The 16,659-nt window shown below is 35.7% G+C and overlaps 1 protein-coding gene across 5 annotated transcripts in view; it reads right to left on the bottom strand.

The window, feature by feature from the left end:
- AKAP9 (A-kinase anchoring protein 9) overlaps positions 1-16,659 on the bottom strand; it is a 152,621-nt gene that overhangs the window by 97,074 nt on the left and 38,888 nt on the right. For all 5 annotated transcript variants that reach the window (XM_042917550.1, XM_042917567.1, XM_042917578.1 and 2 more), the window contains 4 exons: positions 16,414-16,611; positions 8,780-11,167; positions 2,966-3,179; positions 1,029-1,108 (listed from right to left, as the gene is read on the bottom strand). In XM_042917550.1, the coding sequence (XP_042773484.1) occupies positions 1,029-1,108; positions 2,966-3,179; positions 8,780-11,167; positions 16,414-16,611 (2,880 nt within the window). The remainder of the gene's footprint in view (positions 1-1,028; positions 1,109-2,965; positions 3,180-8,779; positions 11,168-16,413; positions 16,612-16,659) is intronic.

Raw genomic sequence — 16,659 nt, 5'->3', positions numbered from 1 at the left:
TGAGCATACGTACTTTATACTTTTGAGATTTACTGACATTAGTACAGACATCAAACACTGCTAAACGGAGTTCCAGTGCATCGAGATAACACAATTTATTTATTACCATTGTTCATGGAAAGCTGAGTTGTTTCCCATTTTTAACTTAATAAAGACACTCTAGCAATGAACAGATCTGATTGTGCACAAATAAATGCTTGGGTTGTAGGATGTATATATCTTCAAAAATACACCCTGCCAATCTCCTTCTCAAGGTAGTACATTTCCACCAGGAGTGTGTAAGAGCTTCTATCTCACTCTAAGTTCACAAACATACTTGGCATAATTAGAGTTTTTAGACTTTGGCAATCTGAAGTGTGAAATCATATCTCATTGATCTTGTGCAATCTCCCCAGGTAAGTCAATGGATGCACTCAACCACCAAAGTTGGCAGGGGCAGGAAACAGACTTTTTTTGGGTTCTATTGGTCCACTGTTTTTTTGTATTAGGTATACCTTTTGTCTGTTCCACTGCTGAGATAATTTACTCCAATCTCTTTTGTTTCAAAAGATTATCAGAAAACATTTAAATGCTCATTTTAAAGTTAAAAACCCAGGAATATTTTCTAAGTGCAGTTCTGAAGTATAGCATTTCCTGTCTAAAAGTATTTTTTTTTACATTTTTTTAATTTAATTTTTTTAAATTTACATCCAAATTAGTTAGCATACAGTGCAACAATGATTTCAGGAGTAGATTCCTTAATGCTCCTTACCCAGTTAGCCCATCGCCCCTCCCACAGCTCCTCCAGTAACCCTCCATTTGCTCTCCATTATTTAAGAGTCTCTTATGTTTTGTCCCCCTCCCTGTTTTTATATTTTTGTTTCCTTTCCCTTATGCTTATCTGTTTTGTCTCTTAAAGTCCTCATATGAGTGAAGTCATATGATGTTTGTCTTTCTCTATCGCTTAGCATAATACCCTGTAGTTCCATCCACGTAGTTGCAAACGGCAAGATTTCATTCCTAAAAGTACTTTTTAACTAATATCTTACCTGTGTAAAATAAAAACATTCTTCAGACACTGCCCTGCGTAGTTTTCCAATAAGCATTTGTAAAGGCTTCACTTCATCACCTAATAGAACAGATACTGTATTAAACATTTATCTACTTAAGTACTATTATCATTTTAAACCTGTGTCAACTGGAAGCTTCCCTTACAATAAGATTAGTTTTAAATTCCTTCTTTAAAACTTATTTTCCACTGCTCAATGTTAATGGTCTCAGATAATTTTTAAGATTCTCAGTTTATATCCTACAAAATGGTATGAAGTGGTGATTTACAAATTTTACTACTCCCCAATATAAGAAATATGTCATATATTGTAACCTATTATACACATCCACGGAAAACTGAAACAAGAATTTCACAGATCTTTATTTACTTTTTTTAATATACTATATGCTTTTAATGTTTTCTGTTCTATATTCTTTTATTTACTAAAAAAAAAAAAAAAAAAAAAAATGCTGGCCATTACTCACTAACTGCATCAACCATTAGTGGACCCATTAATTAACTTATAGTTGAAAAACCACTGGACAGATTCTATCCTTTAGAGGATACCATTAAAAATAATACATGCTTAAAATCTTATTACATTCAAACCTAAAGAACTCCTGAAGTGGAAAAATGATATTTAAGCCACTCCCTAAATTCTATTCTGTTCAACAGAGCAACTAGACAAACTTAGGAACCACCTCATTCTCAAAAGTGTTATCTGTCAAGGGTGAAAACCTACAGACGTTTTGAACACAGGAAGTCTACTTAATAGAGTGATTAAACAATTACTAGAGATAAAAGCTAACTACAACTAGTCTTGTACTTCAGATGCCTTATATGTTGTTGCTTCTCACAGTGCCTACTGTACAGTCTCCTAGGACATCTCATTCTTTTCTCTGACCTCAAATGATCTTTGGATTTCCAAATCTTAATCTTGAGCCTAAACCTCTTGCATTTCAGACTTCTATTTTTAACTGCCTACTAGATAACTCTTTTTTTTTAAGTCAAGAGGTATTTTTAACTCAATATGTTCCAAACTGGATTTATTATTCTTCCCATAGATCTGCTCTGCATACTCCTCATGACTAGTCTCCCCTTCAATCTAGCTACCCAAGCTAGAAACTTACGGACCACTCTCAATTCTTCCCCCTTTCCTCCTAATATCAACTGCAGACTACAGCCTACTTCTTTGACTCTCTCTTCCATCCTCAATGACATTTTATTCAGCCCCTTATTGTTAGCAGAATTACCTCCAAAGTTGCTTAACTGGTCTTCCTAGAACTAATCACCTTCCTTACTTTGCCTCATGGTGTTACCTTAAAATAAAAATTTTACTGTTACTCCCGCTACTTAAAATCTTACAGGTCCTATCACCAATAGCATAAAGCTTAAATATGCTTCAGTCAGAGTATATAAGGCCTTTTCTAACCAAGCTCCTGTCAATCTTAACAGCTTTATAACCCACCACTTTCTCACGTAACTTGAACTCTCAATTCTCCAAGATGGCTACGATCTCTCACACCTCTATGTTTAAGACTCAGGAACCTTCCCTAAAATTCCAACAACCCTACTCCTGCCTGCAACCTCACTCCACTCCTCCTCCCAGGAGGTAGAAGTCTTTTTTCCTTTTTTCTTCCATTCTTTCTAGTCATTTTTCTATTATAGAAATTGATCTATTGTTTTCTAAGAGTTTATTTTATATTGCTTTCCCACTTGATTACAACTTCTGTGGGAAAATGATTCAGTAATTTTAGATTTCCCAAGCACTTAAAAAAATGTGCAATGATTATATGAATAGATGAATCCAGGACTTGGATATACAGTTACCTTCCTCTATGGGTTCTAAGACGAGGACAGAATCATGGAATGGTGGGCTTTAAGTGATATTTACTTATTTCATAGTACTTATAATTTTTTTAGAAAGCCATTTACCTGTTTCTCGTGTTTTTATATTCTGTAGCTCTTGCTGGTGTATTTCCTGAAGTTCCTTTATCTTTTCCTCTTGGGCAGAAATAAGTTCCTCCTTAAGACTACAAAGGGCTTTATCTTTTTCATTTTCCATATATTCACGAACCTGATCCACATGAGTTGAATAAACCAGAGAGAGGCATATACGCTGAGCTTCCATCTGTAGCCTTAAATCATTCTTAAAGTGAATGTATGTACACATTAGAATATTTTTAAACAACTTACATTTTTAAAATAACTTCTATCTTCTGCATTTACTGACTACAAGGGGGAAATACATGAAATTACAGTTTAAAACTTTATATAAGAGAGGTCTAATTTACCTCAGCCATAGCAATTTCTTACTTGACACATCCCCAAAGGCATGGGAATTAAAAGCAAAAATGAACTATTGGGACCTCATGAAGATAAAAAGCTTCTGCACAGCAAAGGAAACAATCAACAAAACTAAAAGGCAACCAACGGAATGGGAAAAGACATTTGCAAATGACATATTGGACAAAGGGCTAGTATCCAAAATCGATAAAGAGCTCACCAAACTCCACACCCGAAAAACAAATAATCCAGTGAAGAAATGGGCAGAAAACATGAATAGACACTTCTCTAAAGAAGACATCCAGATGGCCAACAGGCACATGAAAAGATGCTCAACATCGCTCATCAGGGAAATACAAATCAAAACCACACTCAGATATCACCTCACGCCAGTCAGAGTGGCCAAAATGAACAAATCAGGAGACTATATAGATGCTGAAGAGGATGTGGAGAAACGGGAACCCTCTTGCACTGTTGGTGGGAATGCAAACTGGTGCAGCCACTCTGGAAAACAGTGTGGAGGTTCCTCAAAAAATTAAAAATTGACCTACCCTATGACCCAGCAGTAGCACCGCTAGGAATTTACCCAAGGGATACAGGAGTACTGATGCATAGGGGCATGTGTATCCCAATGTTTATAGCAGCACTCTCAACAATAGCTAAATTGTGGAAAGAGCCTAAATGTCCATCAACTGATGAATGGATAAAGAAATTGTGGCTTATATACACAATGGAGTACAACGTGGCAATGAGAAAGAATGAAATATGGCCCTTTGTAGCAACGTGGATGGAACTGGAGAGTGTGATGCTAAGTGAAATAAGCCATACAGAGAAAGACAGATACCATATGTTTTCACTCTTATGTGGATCCTGAGAAACTTAACAGAAACCCATGGGGGAGGGGAAGGAAAAAAAAAAGAGATTAGACTGGGAGAGAGACAAAGCATAAGAGACTCTTAAAAACTGAGAACAAACTGAGGGTTGATGGGGGGGTGGGAGGGAAGGGAGGGTGGGTGATGGGTATTGAGGAGGGCACCTTTTGGGATGAGCACTGGATGTTGTATGGAAACCAATCTGACAATAAATTTCATATATTAAAAAAAAGAGAGAGGTCTAATTTTTCTCACTTCATTCTGTTGCACTGATCTACCTATCTTTTTCAAGGAAAGTAGCACAATATTGCCATTACTGCAACTTCATTGTAAACTTTGATAGATGGTATAGTAGTATGGCCTGCTTCATCATTTAAAAATATTTTAGGGTTGTCTGGGTGGCTCAGTTGGTTAAGCATCCGACTCTTGATTTCAGCTCAGGTCATGATCTCACAGTTTGTGAGACTGAGCCCCACATCGGGCTCTGTGCTGAGAGCATGGAACCTGCTTCGGATTCTTTCTCCCTCTCTCTGGCTCCTCACCCATTTTGTACTCTCTCTCAAAATAATAAGCATTTAAAAAATAAAAATATTTTAAATATAGAGAAATTAAAAGAATAATGTAATAAACATGTACTCACAACCCAAATAAATACAATTATTTTGTCTTCCTCCCCCTCATTTCTCTCCTTTCTACAAACTTTTTTGGTTAGAAAGGAAACATAAATAAAATTTAATCCACTATATTCCCATTCCTCCTTTCCCAGAGGCAATTATTATCATAAATTTGCAACAAGTCCACTCCATTTCTTATATTATCACTTTTCAGTACATGTAAACAATATATATGTTTTTGAGAATTTACATAAATGGTGCAAAATGGTATTTATTTTGCAAATCATTCTTCTCATTCAATATACTGAGATCTATCCATGTAGATACAGGTTAATTTATTTTAACTGTGGTACAGTATCTGTGAATACACCACGATTTGTCAATTTCCTTCTTGGAGACCAACTATTATTTCTAATTTTTTGATATTTCAAAAATACTGCAGTAAATTCTTAGATATGCTCCTGTACAAATATACTTGTGTTTCCCTCATAAAGTGGTTCTCAAACTTTAGCAGGCACCAGAATAACCTGGAGTGCTTGTTAAAACAGATTGCTGGGCCCTTTCCCTGAGCTTCGGGTTTAGGAAGTTTGGTGTGGGGCCCCAAAATTTTAATTTTAACCTGTTTTCAAGTGCTGCTGATACTGCTAGTCAGGGACCACACTGACAACCACCTAGAAATGGTTCTGCAGGGTCATAGGTAATGTACATTAAATGTATTAAATTTTACCAAACTATGTTTTCTGTAATTGTACCAATTTATTTTTATTTTTTTTTAATTTTTTTTTTTTTTAACGTTTATTTATTTTTGAGACAGAGAGAGACAGAGCATGAATGGGGAGGGTCAGAGAGAGGGAGACACAGAATTGAAACAGGCTCCGGGCTCTGAGCTGTCAGCACAGGGGCCCGATGCGGGGCTCGAACTCACGGACCGCAAGATCGTGACCTGAGCCGAAGTCGGCGCTCAACCGACTGAGCCACCCAGGCGCCCCTGTAATTGTACCAATTTATATTGACATTAACAGCGTATGTGAGTACTCATCTCCCCATATCCTCACCACATTTTATTGTGAGACTCAAGGTTGAAAGCACCTTTTCATGTTTATTGGCCAATTAATTTCATCCAAGAGTATGGTATTCTGGGGGGAGTCAGCGTTATTTCTAAGCATATGTAGATTGCTTGTAGATGTTACTGTTGTGTAAAATTATCCATTTCTTCTGTGAGCTCCTTCCCCGCCCCCCCCCCCTTTACTCCCCTCTCCCAGTAAGAGGGTTTGTCATGGTAGTGACAACTGGGAAGGAATTTACCAGTTTGCTTCTCTTTAGTTTATGTAAGTTAATGTCAAGGAGAGGGTATCTGAATGTCACTGAAAATGTCTTCAGTAAAGAAAGTAAAATTCTTACTGAGAAAATCTGACCATTTGACAGCTTCAAATTCACTCCAATTAAGTCTTTTTTAAAAAATTTAAATGATCTCTGACATTTGCAGGAGTAATTGAACTGTAATCACATTATGCTTTTGAAAACCACTGCAGATAATTAACGAAGCATTAACCGTTATGCAGTTTGAATTTTTAAACTCTATTTAAGTTATTAAAATATAAAATATCTTTACATTTAATATAAGATCATAAATGCAAATATACAGACAGTCCCCAACTTATGACCCAGGATTTTTTGACTTTATAATGGTGTAAAAGTGATACACATTCAATAGGAAGCTGTAGTTCAAATTTTGAATTTCGATCTTTCCCCAGGCCAGTGATACGCAGTATGGCACACTTTTGTGCTGGGCAGTAGCAGCAAGCCAGAGCTCCTAGTCAGCCACATGATCACAAGGATGAACAGCCAATACATTTACAACCGTTCTTTTTTTTTTTTTAATTTAACCTTTTTAATGTGTATTTATTTTTGAGAGAGAGAGACAGAGCACGAGCAGGGGAGGGACAGAGAGAGAGAGGGAGGCACAAAATCCAAAGCAGGCTCTAGGCTCCAAGCTGTCAGCACAGAGCCCAACACGGGACTCGAACTCACAAAAACTGTGAGACCATGACCTGAGCCGACGTCAGACACTTAACTGACTGAGCCACCAGGTGTCCCAACAACCATTCTGTTTTTTACTTTCAGTATAGTATTCAATAAGTTACATGACACATTCAACACTTTATTGTAAAATAGGCTTTGTGTTAGATGATTTTGCCCAACTGTATGTAAGCTAATACAAGTATTCTGAGCATGCTTAAGGTAGACTAGGTTAAGCTATGATGTCCAGTAGGTTAAGTGCATTAACTTCATTTTCAACTTAACATATTCCAATTTACAATAGGTTTATTGTAATGTAACTCCATCATAAGATCTGTATTTATTAGAAGTAAAAAGAGAAAACCTTCCAATGGTTTCCTACTGTGTATAGTCTCAACTTCTTACAAAGTCTGAAAGGCTCTCCAAGATCTAGTCTCTTCTTTCTTCTTCAAACATTTTTCCTTCCACTCTCCTGCTTTCAAACTCAACTAAACACACCTTCATTTGGTTCCTCCAACTCACCCAGGTCTTTACAATTGCCCTAATTTGCATGTGGTAGGCTCCTCCTCATTATTCAGATCTCAGTTCAAAGGTCAATTCTTAGAACAGACCTTTCAGTATTTAATGCTGTCACCACCACTACCCATCATTCTCTATCACATTATGCCTTATTTTCTTTATAGGACTTATTACCACTTATAACTACTCCACTTGTTACCTCGTCTATTGTCTGCCTCCCTCACTAGAGTATATTCCTGCTGTGAGAAGGAATCTTCTTTCTCTTGTTACTATACTCCCTATACCTAGTGAGACATTCAATAAATATATGCTGCATAAGTGAAGAAAAGTAAAGCCTTACTTAGCAGCATTACACAAAATACCCAGTGGAATTTTCCAGTTATTTCTAATACTAGTAACTCGCAAACTGCATATTGGTCAAGAGTAATCTATTATTATATATCTATTTTTATTATATTTAATAAATACATAAGATCTACTATTATATACAATAGTAGATATTATAACCTAACTGTATTAGACTGTGTCTAATACAGCATTATTTTCTATTACTATTATATATAACATCAGATATTATATATCTATTATTATTCATTATATGCATTCTTTAGTTATAAGTAGAATACTTTTTACCCCCTTCAGCTTTACACAGTACTCAGAGAAAACTCTGGGACTTAAGTTGAGATTTCTTTCAGGGAAAGATGGTTTTATAACTACTGAATAAATACTATATAAAGTACTAAAGTTTAAGAGTTAATTTTTAGTTGGGGAACTTTTATAATTTTTCTTTCTTTTTTTTTTTTTTTAATGTTTACTTATTTTTGACAGAGAGAGACAGAGCATGAGCAGGGGAGGGGCAGAGAGAGAGATACAGAATCCAAAGCAGGCTCCAGGCTCCGAGCTGTGAGCACAGAGCCCGATGCGGGGCTTGAACTCACAGACTGTGAGATCATGACCTGGGCTGAAGTCGGACACCCAACTGACTGAGCCACCCAGGTGCCCCATTGGGGAACTTTTAAAACACTAATATGAAACAAAATGCTGAAACCAAGCTTTGATATTACAACAAAATATTACAAAGTAACTTCTTTACAAAGTTAAACTCTTGCCATTCCAAAGAAAATGTGAAACCATTGCTATTTATGAACAGACTATGTAACATAAATTAACTGAAAAAAAAAAAAAAGGCAACAATGTTTAAGAAAAAGACAGTAATCTTTACGCCCTTCGTGGGGCTCAAATTCATAACTCTTAGATCAAAAGTTGTGCTAACTAAAAATAGATAAAGGCAATGATAGATGAGAGGCCCAAATGAGAATTACATTACAGGGCTCCCTTTCATTCTCTTGTAAAATTTATGTTTTAGGAAGATAAAAACATTATTTGCGTGAAATGTACATTTTCACTGTGCTTTAACATATATAAATAAGTAAACATACCTTCTCTGATTTAAGTACACTAAGTTCCCACTGAAGTTTATCATTTCTGCTTGGTTCAGTAGTCCTAAGTGATGATCCACTTGTCACTAATGGCAAGTGACCCAAAAACAACTGTTCTTGCTTGCCTTCTTTTCCAACAGTCCTATTTTCCAAAGGAATTTTATTTTCCTCCATTATTTTTGATTCTTCACCAAAATCTTTATTTATTTTAGAAACTGACTCTCCAGAATCTTTGCTTGTCCTTGTCACAAATCCATCTTTTAAAGAGTCTAATGGAACATCACATGCATTTACATTTTCTTTCCTATTATGATTAATGATGATTTCTAGCTCTCTACATCTCAATAAAACTTGCTCTTTCTCTTGCTTTAAAGACTTAACTTCTTCACTCAGAAAACTAATCTCACCATGTTTCTGTTTTAATTGTTCAGAAAGATCAGACAGCTTCTCTGACAGTTCTAATTTTTCTCGCTTGGTCACCTCAAGTTTTTCCATAAGTTCTGTTGTATCTTTCTCAACAACCTCACCAATTTCCAAGGGTTCTCCTATAAAAGTTTTGTCATCATCAAAGACTGAACTTTTCATTTTTACCACAGTTGGATTTATTCTTTGCAAATGATGAAGCTCTTCACTAAGTGTTTTAAGCTTACTTTTATACTCTACTTCTTGTTTGTTTTTGCTGTCTTCTAAATCAGTTTTCACCTTGAGAAGGCAAGCATAGTCCTCCTGTAACTCTTGATAGTTAACTTCAAAATTTTTTTCAGCAAATGAAAAAGTGTTCCTTTGCCTTTCAATCTCTTCAGTTAGCTGAATACATTGTTTTTTGAGGTCCTCATTTTCCTCTGTAAGTACTTCTATTTCTTTTTGCCAGTTACAGTCTTGGGATTTAGACTTAATGGAGTCTGTGAAAAGTAATCTTTCTTCTTGGTTAACAGGAGTACACATTTTCAACATGTCTTCAAGGGCTTTCTTTTCATCTTTAAGAATGCTATTCTCTGCTTCAAGATGTGTGAATTTTTCTTGAAGGTCATCCTCTTTTTCCTTCATTTGTTTCTCCAACAATTCAGTTTTAAGTTGTAATTCTTGAACTTCTTGTTCAAGAGTACCCTTTTCCTTTTCTTCTTGCCTGAGTATTTCAATTTCTTTTTGAAGTTCATTGATTTGAAGAGTCATTTCTTCTGATTTTGAATTCACAAGGGACTGCTGTAAATCTTTTAGCTTTGAAATTTCCAAAATTAGTTGATTCTGCTTAGTTATCAAACTATCTTTTTCAAACTGCATGGTTTCTATCTTTTGACTCATTTCATTCTGTAAGCCATCTATCTGCTGTTTATAGTGAATGCCTAAGTTATCTTTAAGTTTCTCAATATTTATTCGATGTTCAATTTCTAAATCTTCTTTCAGTTTGGAAAGTTCTTCTTCATGACTAAACAGAAGCTGTGTCCTCAGCCTCTCTAATTCAGCTTCTTGTGATTCAGCCATTCTGTCTAATACAGCATTCTTTTCTCTCTCTAACATTTCCAGTTTTATCTTGTAATTTGTAACTTCTGCTTCATGTTTTAATTCTAGTTCTTTTCTGGACTCAGATGCAGAAACAATCTCAGCTTTCAAATCTTCCACTGTACTAAGGGACTTATGTGCTTCATTGAGTTTACTTTCTTGTTCAGCTATTGTTTGTCTAGCTCTCTGAATTTGTTCCCTTGAAAAGCTCAATTCTTCAAAAAGGTCTTCAAGCTGCCTCTGTAGAGTAGACTTTTCTCCTGAAATTACTCCTAGTTCTTCCTTGAGTTTTTCCTTTTGAGAATTACTATCTTGCAATTTTATATTCAGTTCATTTATTGCCATATTCATTACTTTTATTTGATCTTCATTAACAGTAATACCTGGATATGATCTTAAAGCATTCTCCATTTCTTCTTTATGCCGTATTTTAAGTTCATCTATCTGTGACATGTGTTGTTTTATTAACTCCTGTTTCATCTGTACTATCTGCTGCCCATACATTTCATCCAGCTCTGCCCGGAGCTGTTCTAACTTTCTTTGTGTTTCTTGTTCCATTCTTTGCAGAATATCAGTTTCAAATTGGCTATCTTTATGATTTTTCTTTTGAAGTTCTTCAACTGTCCCCATTAACTGTTTTATTTCCTCAGAACACTGTCTTTCTTTTTGCTTGGAATGAGTCAGCTCTAATTTCATATTTTTAATCTCTTGGTTCTTTCCTACAACCTGTTCTTGTAATTCTTCCAGTAATTTATCAGTAACTGTGACTTTATCCATTAGCTCTAGAGTTTTTTTTTCTTCTTCTATTATTTTTGTTTTTAGTTCTTCAATGATTGCATCTTTCTCCTGTATTTCTTTATTTGAGCTTTCTACTTTTTTATCTTGTTCCTTTAGAAAGAAAAAATGAAAATATAAAAATGTCAGTTTTAGTTCCTGGCAACTTACATTGCTTAATCTCAATACCAAAATATTGAGAGAAGTCTGTTTTTCTCAATAATTCTATAAATAGTAATTGCTAGGCTTGCCCTTCAATTTTTCCCAAGTCAGTGAGATACGACGTGTGTACCCAACACTATTTGTGAGCAAACACTACAGCAGCATTGGTTTTCTTGAAGAAAGAAATTTTTCTTACACTGCTATGGTGAAAAATATTAATTTCAAAATTAGTAGGATTAAAATGTCTAAACCATTATATTTTCATCTTTCTTATTAACTAATAAACTTAGTATTTTCTATAGGTATAGTACTATGTACTCTTTACAGTTCCAGAAGAAAGTCTTAAACATAAATCAAGATTCCTTCTATGTATTCTAGTGACTTAAAGGTGTCTGATGAGCAAATGCTATGAAAAGACTAAAACAACAAAAACAGGTTCTTGTGGGTCTTAGTTTCATTCCTGTGGCTGACCTCAAGTGACATGCAAAACAACTACACCATTTAGAGCAAATCAACTTGGTCCTAGACTTTGGATTTGAATAGAAATTTGAAAGCGGGGCAGACATTTTTTTCCACGTCTGACTTGGGACTCTACCGTGGAACTGTATATAAGCCTAAACCTAGGACACAGGCCAAGGCATGTTCATAATCACAATCATCCTTAAGAATGTTATCACATAAAGGAGTCAAGCAAAAGCCCTAGAAACAAAGTTTTGCCTCTGTTACTTAGTTGCCTAAATATTTAAGGGCTGAGGTCCCAACTACAAAGAAAGTATAATCCATAGAATGGAACAAACACAAGTAGGTAAGTAAAATCACCTAAATGAGTCAGGAGTCCTAAGGCCAAGAGGACTTAAAGGCACATTGAATGGATTTATTAATATATCTAAATAAAGAATGTCAAAGCCTAGAAAAAGGAAGGCGTGAGACAGAAATGTTGGCAGTACACATTCCACCACAGTCCAGGTGCCGTGAGACTGCGAATTCTGATCACTCTGGGAAAACCATACTTAACACAGAAAGCAATGTAAGGGGTTGTAGCAAACAGAATTTAAGAATTTCAGTCCACAGGCATGACTTTTCCTTCTGTGAGATGGATACATCAGGTTATCATAGCGTAATGCTATGGAACATTTGATTCCTCTAATATCCTTTAATCTCATGCTCACTAAACAACTTTCTATTATTATTATTTGGCGTTTCAAATTCATTTGCCCAGAGAAAGAAAGTAAAATCCAAAGAACCTGAAGCATGCAGGTCCTGGTGATAATCATTTCTCACTGTAAATTAATAATCTCATCTTCAAGATTTAAACATTTAGCCTCTTGAACTTGGAAAATCTGAGCTCACCTCTGAGATAGCTCAAGTCTCAGATGATAGAAGATAAAAATCAGAATTATTTTTTCTTCCAAGATTTTATTTAAATTCAAGTTAGCTAACATACAGTGTACTTCTGGTTTCAGGAGTAGAATTTAGTGATTCATCACTTATATATAACACCCAGTGCTCGTCACAACAAATGCCCTCCTTAATGTCCATCACCTATTTAGCCTATCCCCTCAAAAACCCCTCAGTTTATTCTCTATAGTTAATAGTCTCTTGTGGTTTGCCTCCCTCTCTGGATAAAAACCAGACTTCTGAGCCTACAAGTCAAAGGCCACAATATGCACTATATAAATTAACTAAGGCAACAACAGCTATACTGTGAAGCCTCTTGAGCAAAATCCTATCAGCTTTTTTCTTGGTATCACATATTCCATCCAATGTCACCATAAGTGATTACCAAATGCTGAGCCTTCTGACTTCTGTACTATAATATGACATTTAAATCACTTTAATCTCTTAAATTGCAGTGTTTTCACCTGTAAAATAAATACCATTTCTTCTATCTCATAGAATATGTTTGAAGCTAAAAGAAAATGAATGTATTAATGTATTTTATGCACATTGTGCTATATAAAAATGTAATATCTTTGTATACTAGAAAGTATCTAGAAGGCATTTGGAACCTATAAGAAAATAAAATTAGTTCACGGAGGTCAACTTCAGTTGAACTGTTAAATAAGTACTTAGACTTGGAATATTAACATCTGTTAATACTTCTATTTCCTGATTTTTCTATTGGGGAGGAGGAATCCTCATAAAACAGTGTCACTTAATTCAAAATTGTCCAACATGTGATATAACTGCAAGCAACAATAATTCTTCATTCAACTATTAAATAAATTCATGGTTCATTTTTCTTAGTACTGTTTATTTCAAAATATATGGTTTTAAACCATATATTTTGTGTTGGAAAAGACAGCCCTGTGGTTGAAGATACAATCCCTCTATTTTTAGAAACAGACTTGAGGGAGTGGGGAATAATATACTTTTGCTTGTGACCACTGCACCATGGGAAGTTCAGAATATTATGAGTAAAGAGAATGAGGCTGGAATCACCATGACAGTTTCAACCATCACCCTAATGCTCTAGTCCCTCAGCTGATCTGATGGAACTACTGCTCAGGGGGAGTCATTCAAAGTTTAAAAAAAAAAAAAAAAAAAAAGAGAGAGAGAGAGAGAGAGAGAGAGAGAGAGAAAATTTTAAAAATATATACATAATAAAGAAGAGACTAATAATTGGGGTGCCTGGGTGGCTCAACTGGTAAGCATCTGACTTCGGCTCAGGTCATGATCTCATGGCTTGTGAGTTCCAGCCTCAGGTCAGGCTCTGTGCTGACAGCTCAGAGTCTGGATCTTGCCTCAGATTCTGTGTCTCCCCTCTCTCTCTCTGCCCCTTCCCTGCCCATGCTCTGTCTCTCTCTCTCTCAAAAATAAATTAAGACAAATTTAAAAAAAAAGACGAAGAAGAGACTGGTAATAAAAGCATTCTGCTAACAGAGGCACCTGGGTGGCTCATTTGGTTAAGTATCTTACTCTTGATTTCAGCTCAGGTCATGATCTCATGGTTTGTGTGATCAACCTCCTGCATCGGGCTCTGCACTGACAGCGAGGTACCTGCTTAGGATCCTCTCTCCCTCCCTCTCTCTGCCCTTCCACCACTTGCGCACGTGCACTCTCTCTCACAAAATCAATGAACTTAAAAAAAAGAAAAATTCTGCTAGCATTCAAATAAACAAAGGCTTTCCCCCTATGAAAATGAATTATTTGGGGCACCTAAGTGGCTCAGTCAGTTAAGCATTTGACTCTTGATTTCCGCTCAGGTGTGGAATCAATGCAGAGCCTGCGTGGGATTTTCTCTCTCCCTCTCTCTGCCACTCCCCTGCTTGTGTACTCTCTTTCTCTCTCTCTCAAAATAAATATTAAAAAAATAAAATAATGAATTATTTGAGTTTTAAATACTTTCAAATAATACTGCCTGCTGAATATAATAAATACAACAAAATCCAATTTCCAGGCTCTTATAACGAGACCTAGAGTATCTCTCCACTCTTCGCTCCTGAAAAGGCTCACTTTTGTTTTCTTTTTAATTTCTTTAACATTTATTTATGATTTCTGAGAGACACAGAAGATAGAGTGTGAGCAGGGGAGGGGGCAGAGAGAGAGGGAGACAGAGAATCCAAAGCAGGCTCCAGGCTCTGAGTTGTCAGCACAGAGCCCGACATGGGGCTGGAACCCACAAACCATAAGATCATGACCTGAGCCAAAGTTGGACACTCAACTGACTGACCCACCCAGGCTCCCCAGGAAATGTTTATTTTTATTGCTTCATTTCATCATATTATACATGTTAAAAATATCTTTATAAAGGCTCACTTTAAAAAAAAATTTCTTTTATGTTTTATTTTTGAGAGAGAGAGAGGGAGAGAGAGAGCGCGCGCAAGTGGGGGGGGGGGGTGGGGGGCATGGAGCAGAAAGAGAGAGGGAGACACAGAATCCGAAACAGGCTCCAATCTCTGAGCTGTCAGCCCAAAGCCCGACGTGGGGCTCAGACTCACAAGCTGTGAGATCATGACCTGAGCCATAGTTGAACACTTAATCAACTGATCCACCCAGGAGCCCCTACAAAGGCTGACTTTCAAAGACTATTTCTGGTTAAACTATTTTTTGCTACCTATATATTTTTAACATCTTTTGTCCTGGGTCTTTATGTACACTCCACCCTCTAAAATGTCCTTCCTATCTCTATCAGTTCAGATTCATAATGTATTTGCTTATTTACCAAATGAATACTGAGTAGCTACTATGTGCCACACAGAACTATTGCTGAGAAAATGAAATATAATTAGAGAGAGATTATTCCAGACCTGCCTCAAATATCCTCTCCTCCTAAAGCCTACCCTGAGTCACTTCCTTTATGAAGGCAGACCTTATTAGGAAAACATGGATGGTGAAGAGGATGGAGGCAAGAGGGGGCAGTGCAGTAAAACACAAGAAATATGGCTCTGGGCCAGCTGTACGGATTTGAATCACAAGTCTGACAAGTGTCAGTAGGGTACCCTCAGTCAAGTCATTTAACATAGGTGAACCCCATTTTCTCTTTTGAAAAACAAATAAAATATAACCTACAGAGATGAGTGGTTTTTCGGATTTAAGATTATAATCTTATGAGATATGTTGTGTATCTATGTATATATAAATATACTCTCTAGAATACATATGTGTGTGTGTATAAACACATACATATACACACATACATATTTATATATTTATACATAATATATAATATATATGTGTGTTCATACATAAAAACAAATACAAATATGTAAATTATATATATTTCCCCCCTTTTCCTCTATTACCACTTATTTGCTAAATAAGTATTCCAAGCAACTTTATAAAACATAACTATCATGAAAGGAGAATCCACTATTTTTTTCTAATTAAAATCCATAAGATTTCATTTTTTCTTGGAAATATTTTCAGAATTTCATAACCACTGGTAAAATGAGTAGAAACACTTATAGATGAAAAGAAAAAAAGAATGTTAATTATGTTTATAAATTTAGATTCTCCTGAGAACTCACTTTAACATAGGCTGATCACTTCCAAGGAACTCAGTAATTAGTATTATCTTAAAAACTATTATTGTAAGACTCCCAATTGCTTTTGAAATAAGTTGTTTTATATAAAGAACATTTCTTAATTATGAAATTTTGTAATTCATGTACATAACAAAAAATATAAACACTTGCATAAAAAACTTCAATTATAAAGCTGCTGTACATTGGCTAACTTCCTTAAAATAAACATACCATTTCATATGTTCTAATTTTCTCTTGTAAGAAACTAATTTGCATCTTGAAGTCTTCTTTCTTTTTTTGATAATCTTCTAATAAATGGTCTTGTTCTTCCAGCTGTTGCTGATGAGTGAGGATCTGTTGTTTGGCTTGCAACAAATCTGCAGCTGTGCTACTATGAGTGCTGTTTCTCAGAGTTTCACTAGCCTGTAACTTAAAAACAGAAAGAAACCCCCAAGTTAAATTCTGAAGTGATTACGC

This window comes from Panthera leo, chromosome A2, assembly GCF_018350215.1.
Source record: "Panthera leo isolate Ple1 chromosome A2, P.leo_Ple1_pat1.1, whole genome shotgun sequence".
Lineage (NCBI taxonomy): Eukaryota > Metazoa > Chordata > Mammalia > Carnivora > Felidae > Panthera > Panthera leo.
The sequence above is the reverse complement of the archived record's forward strand: the minus strand, read 5'-3'. Positions and strand labels throughout refer to the sequence as shown.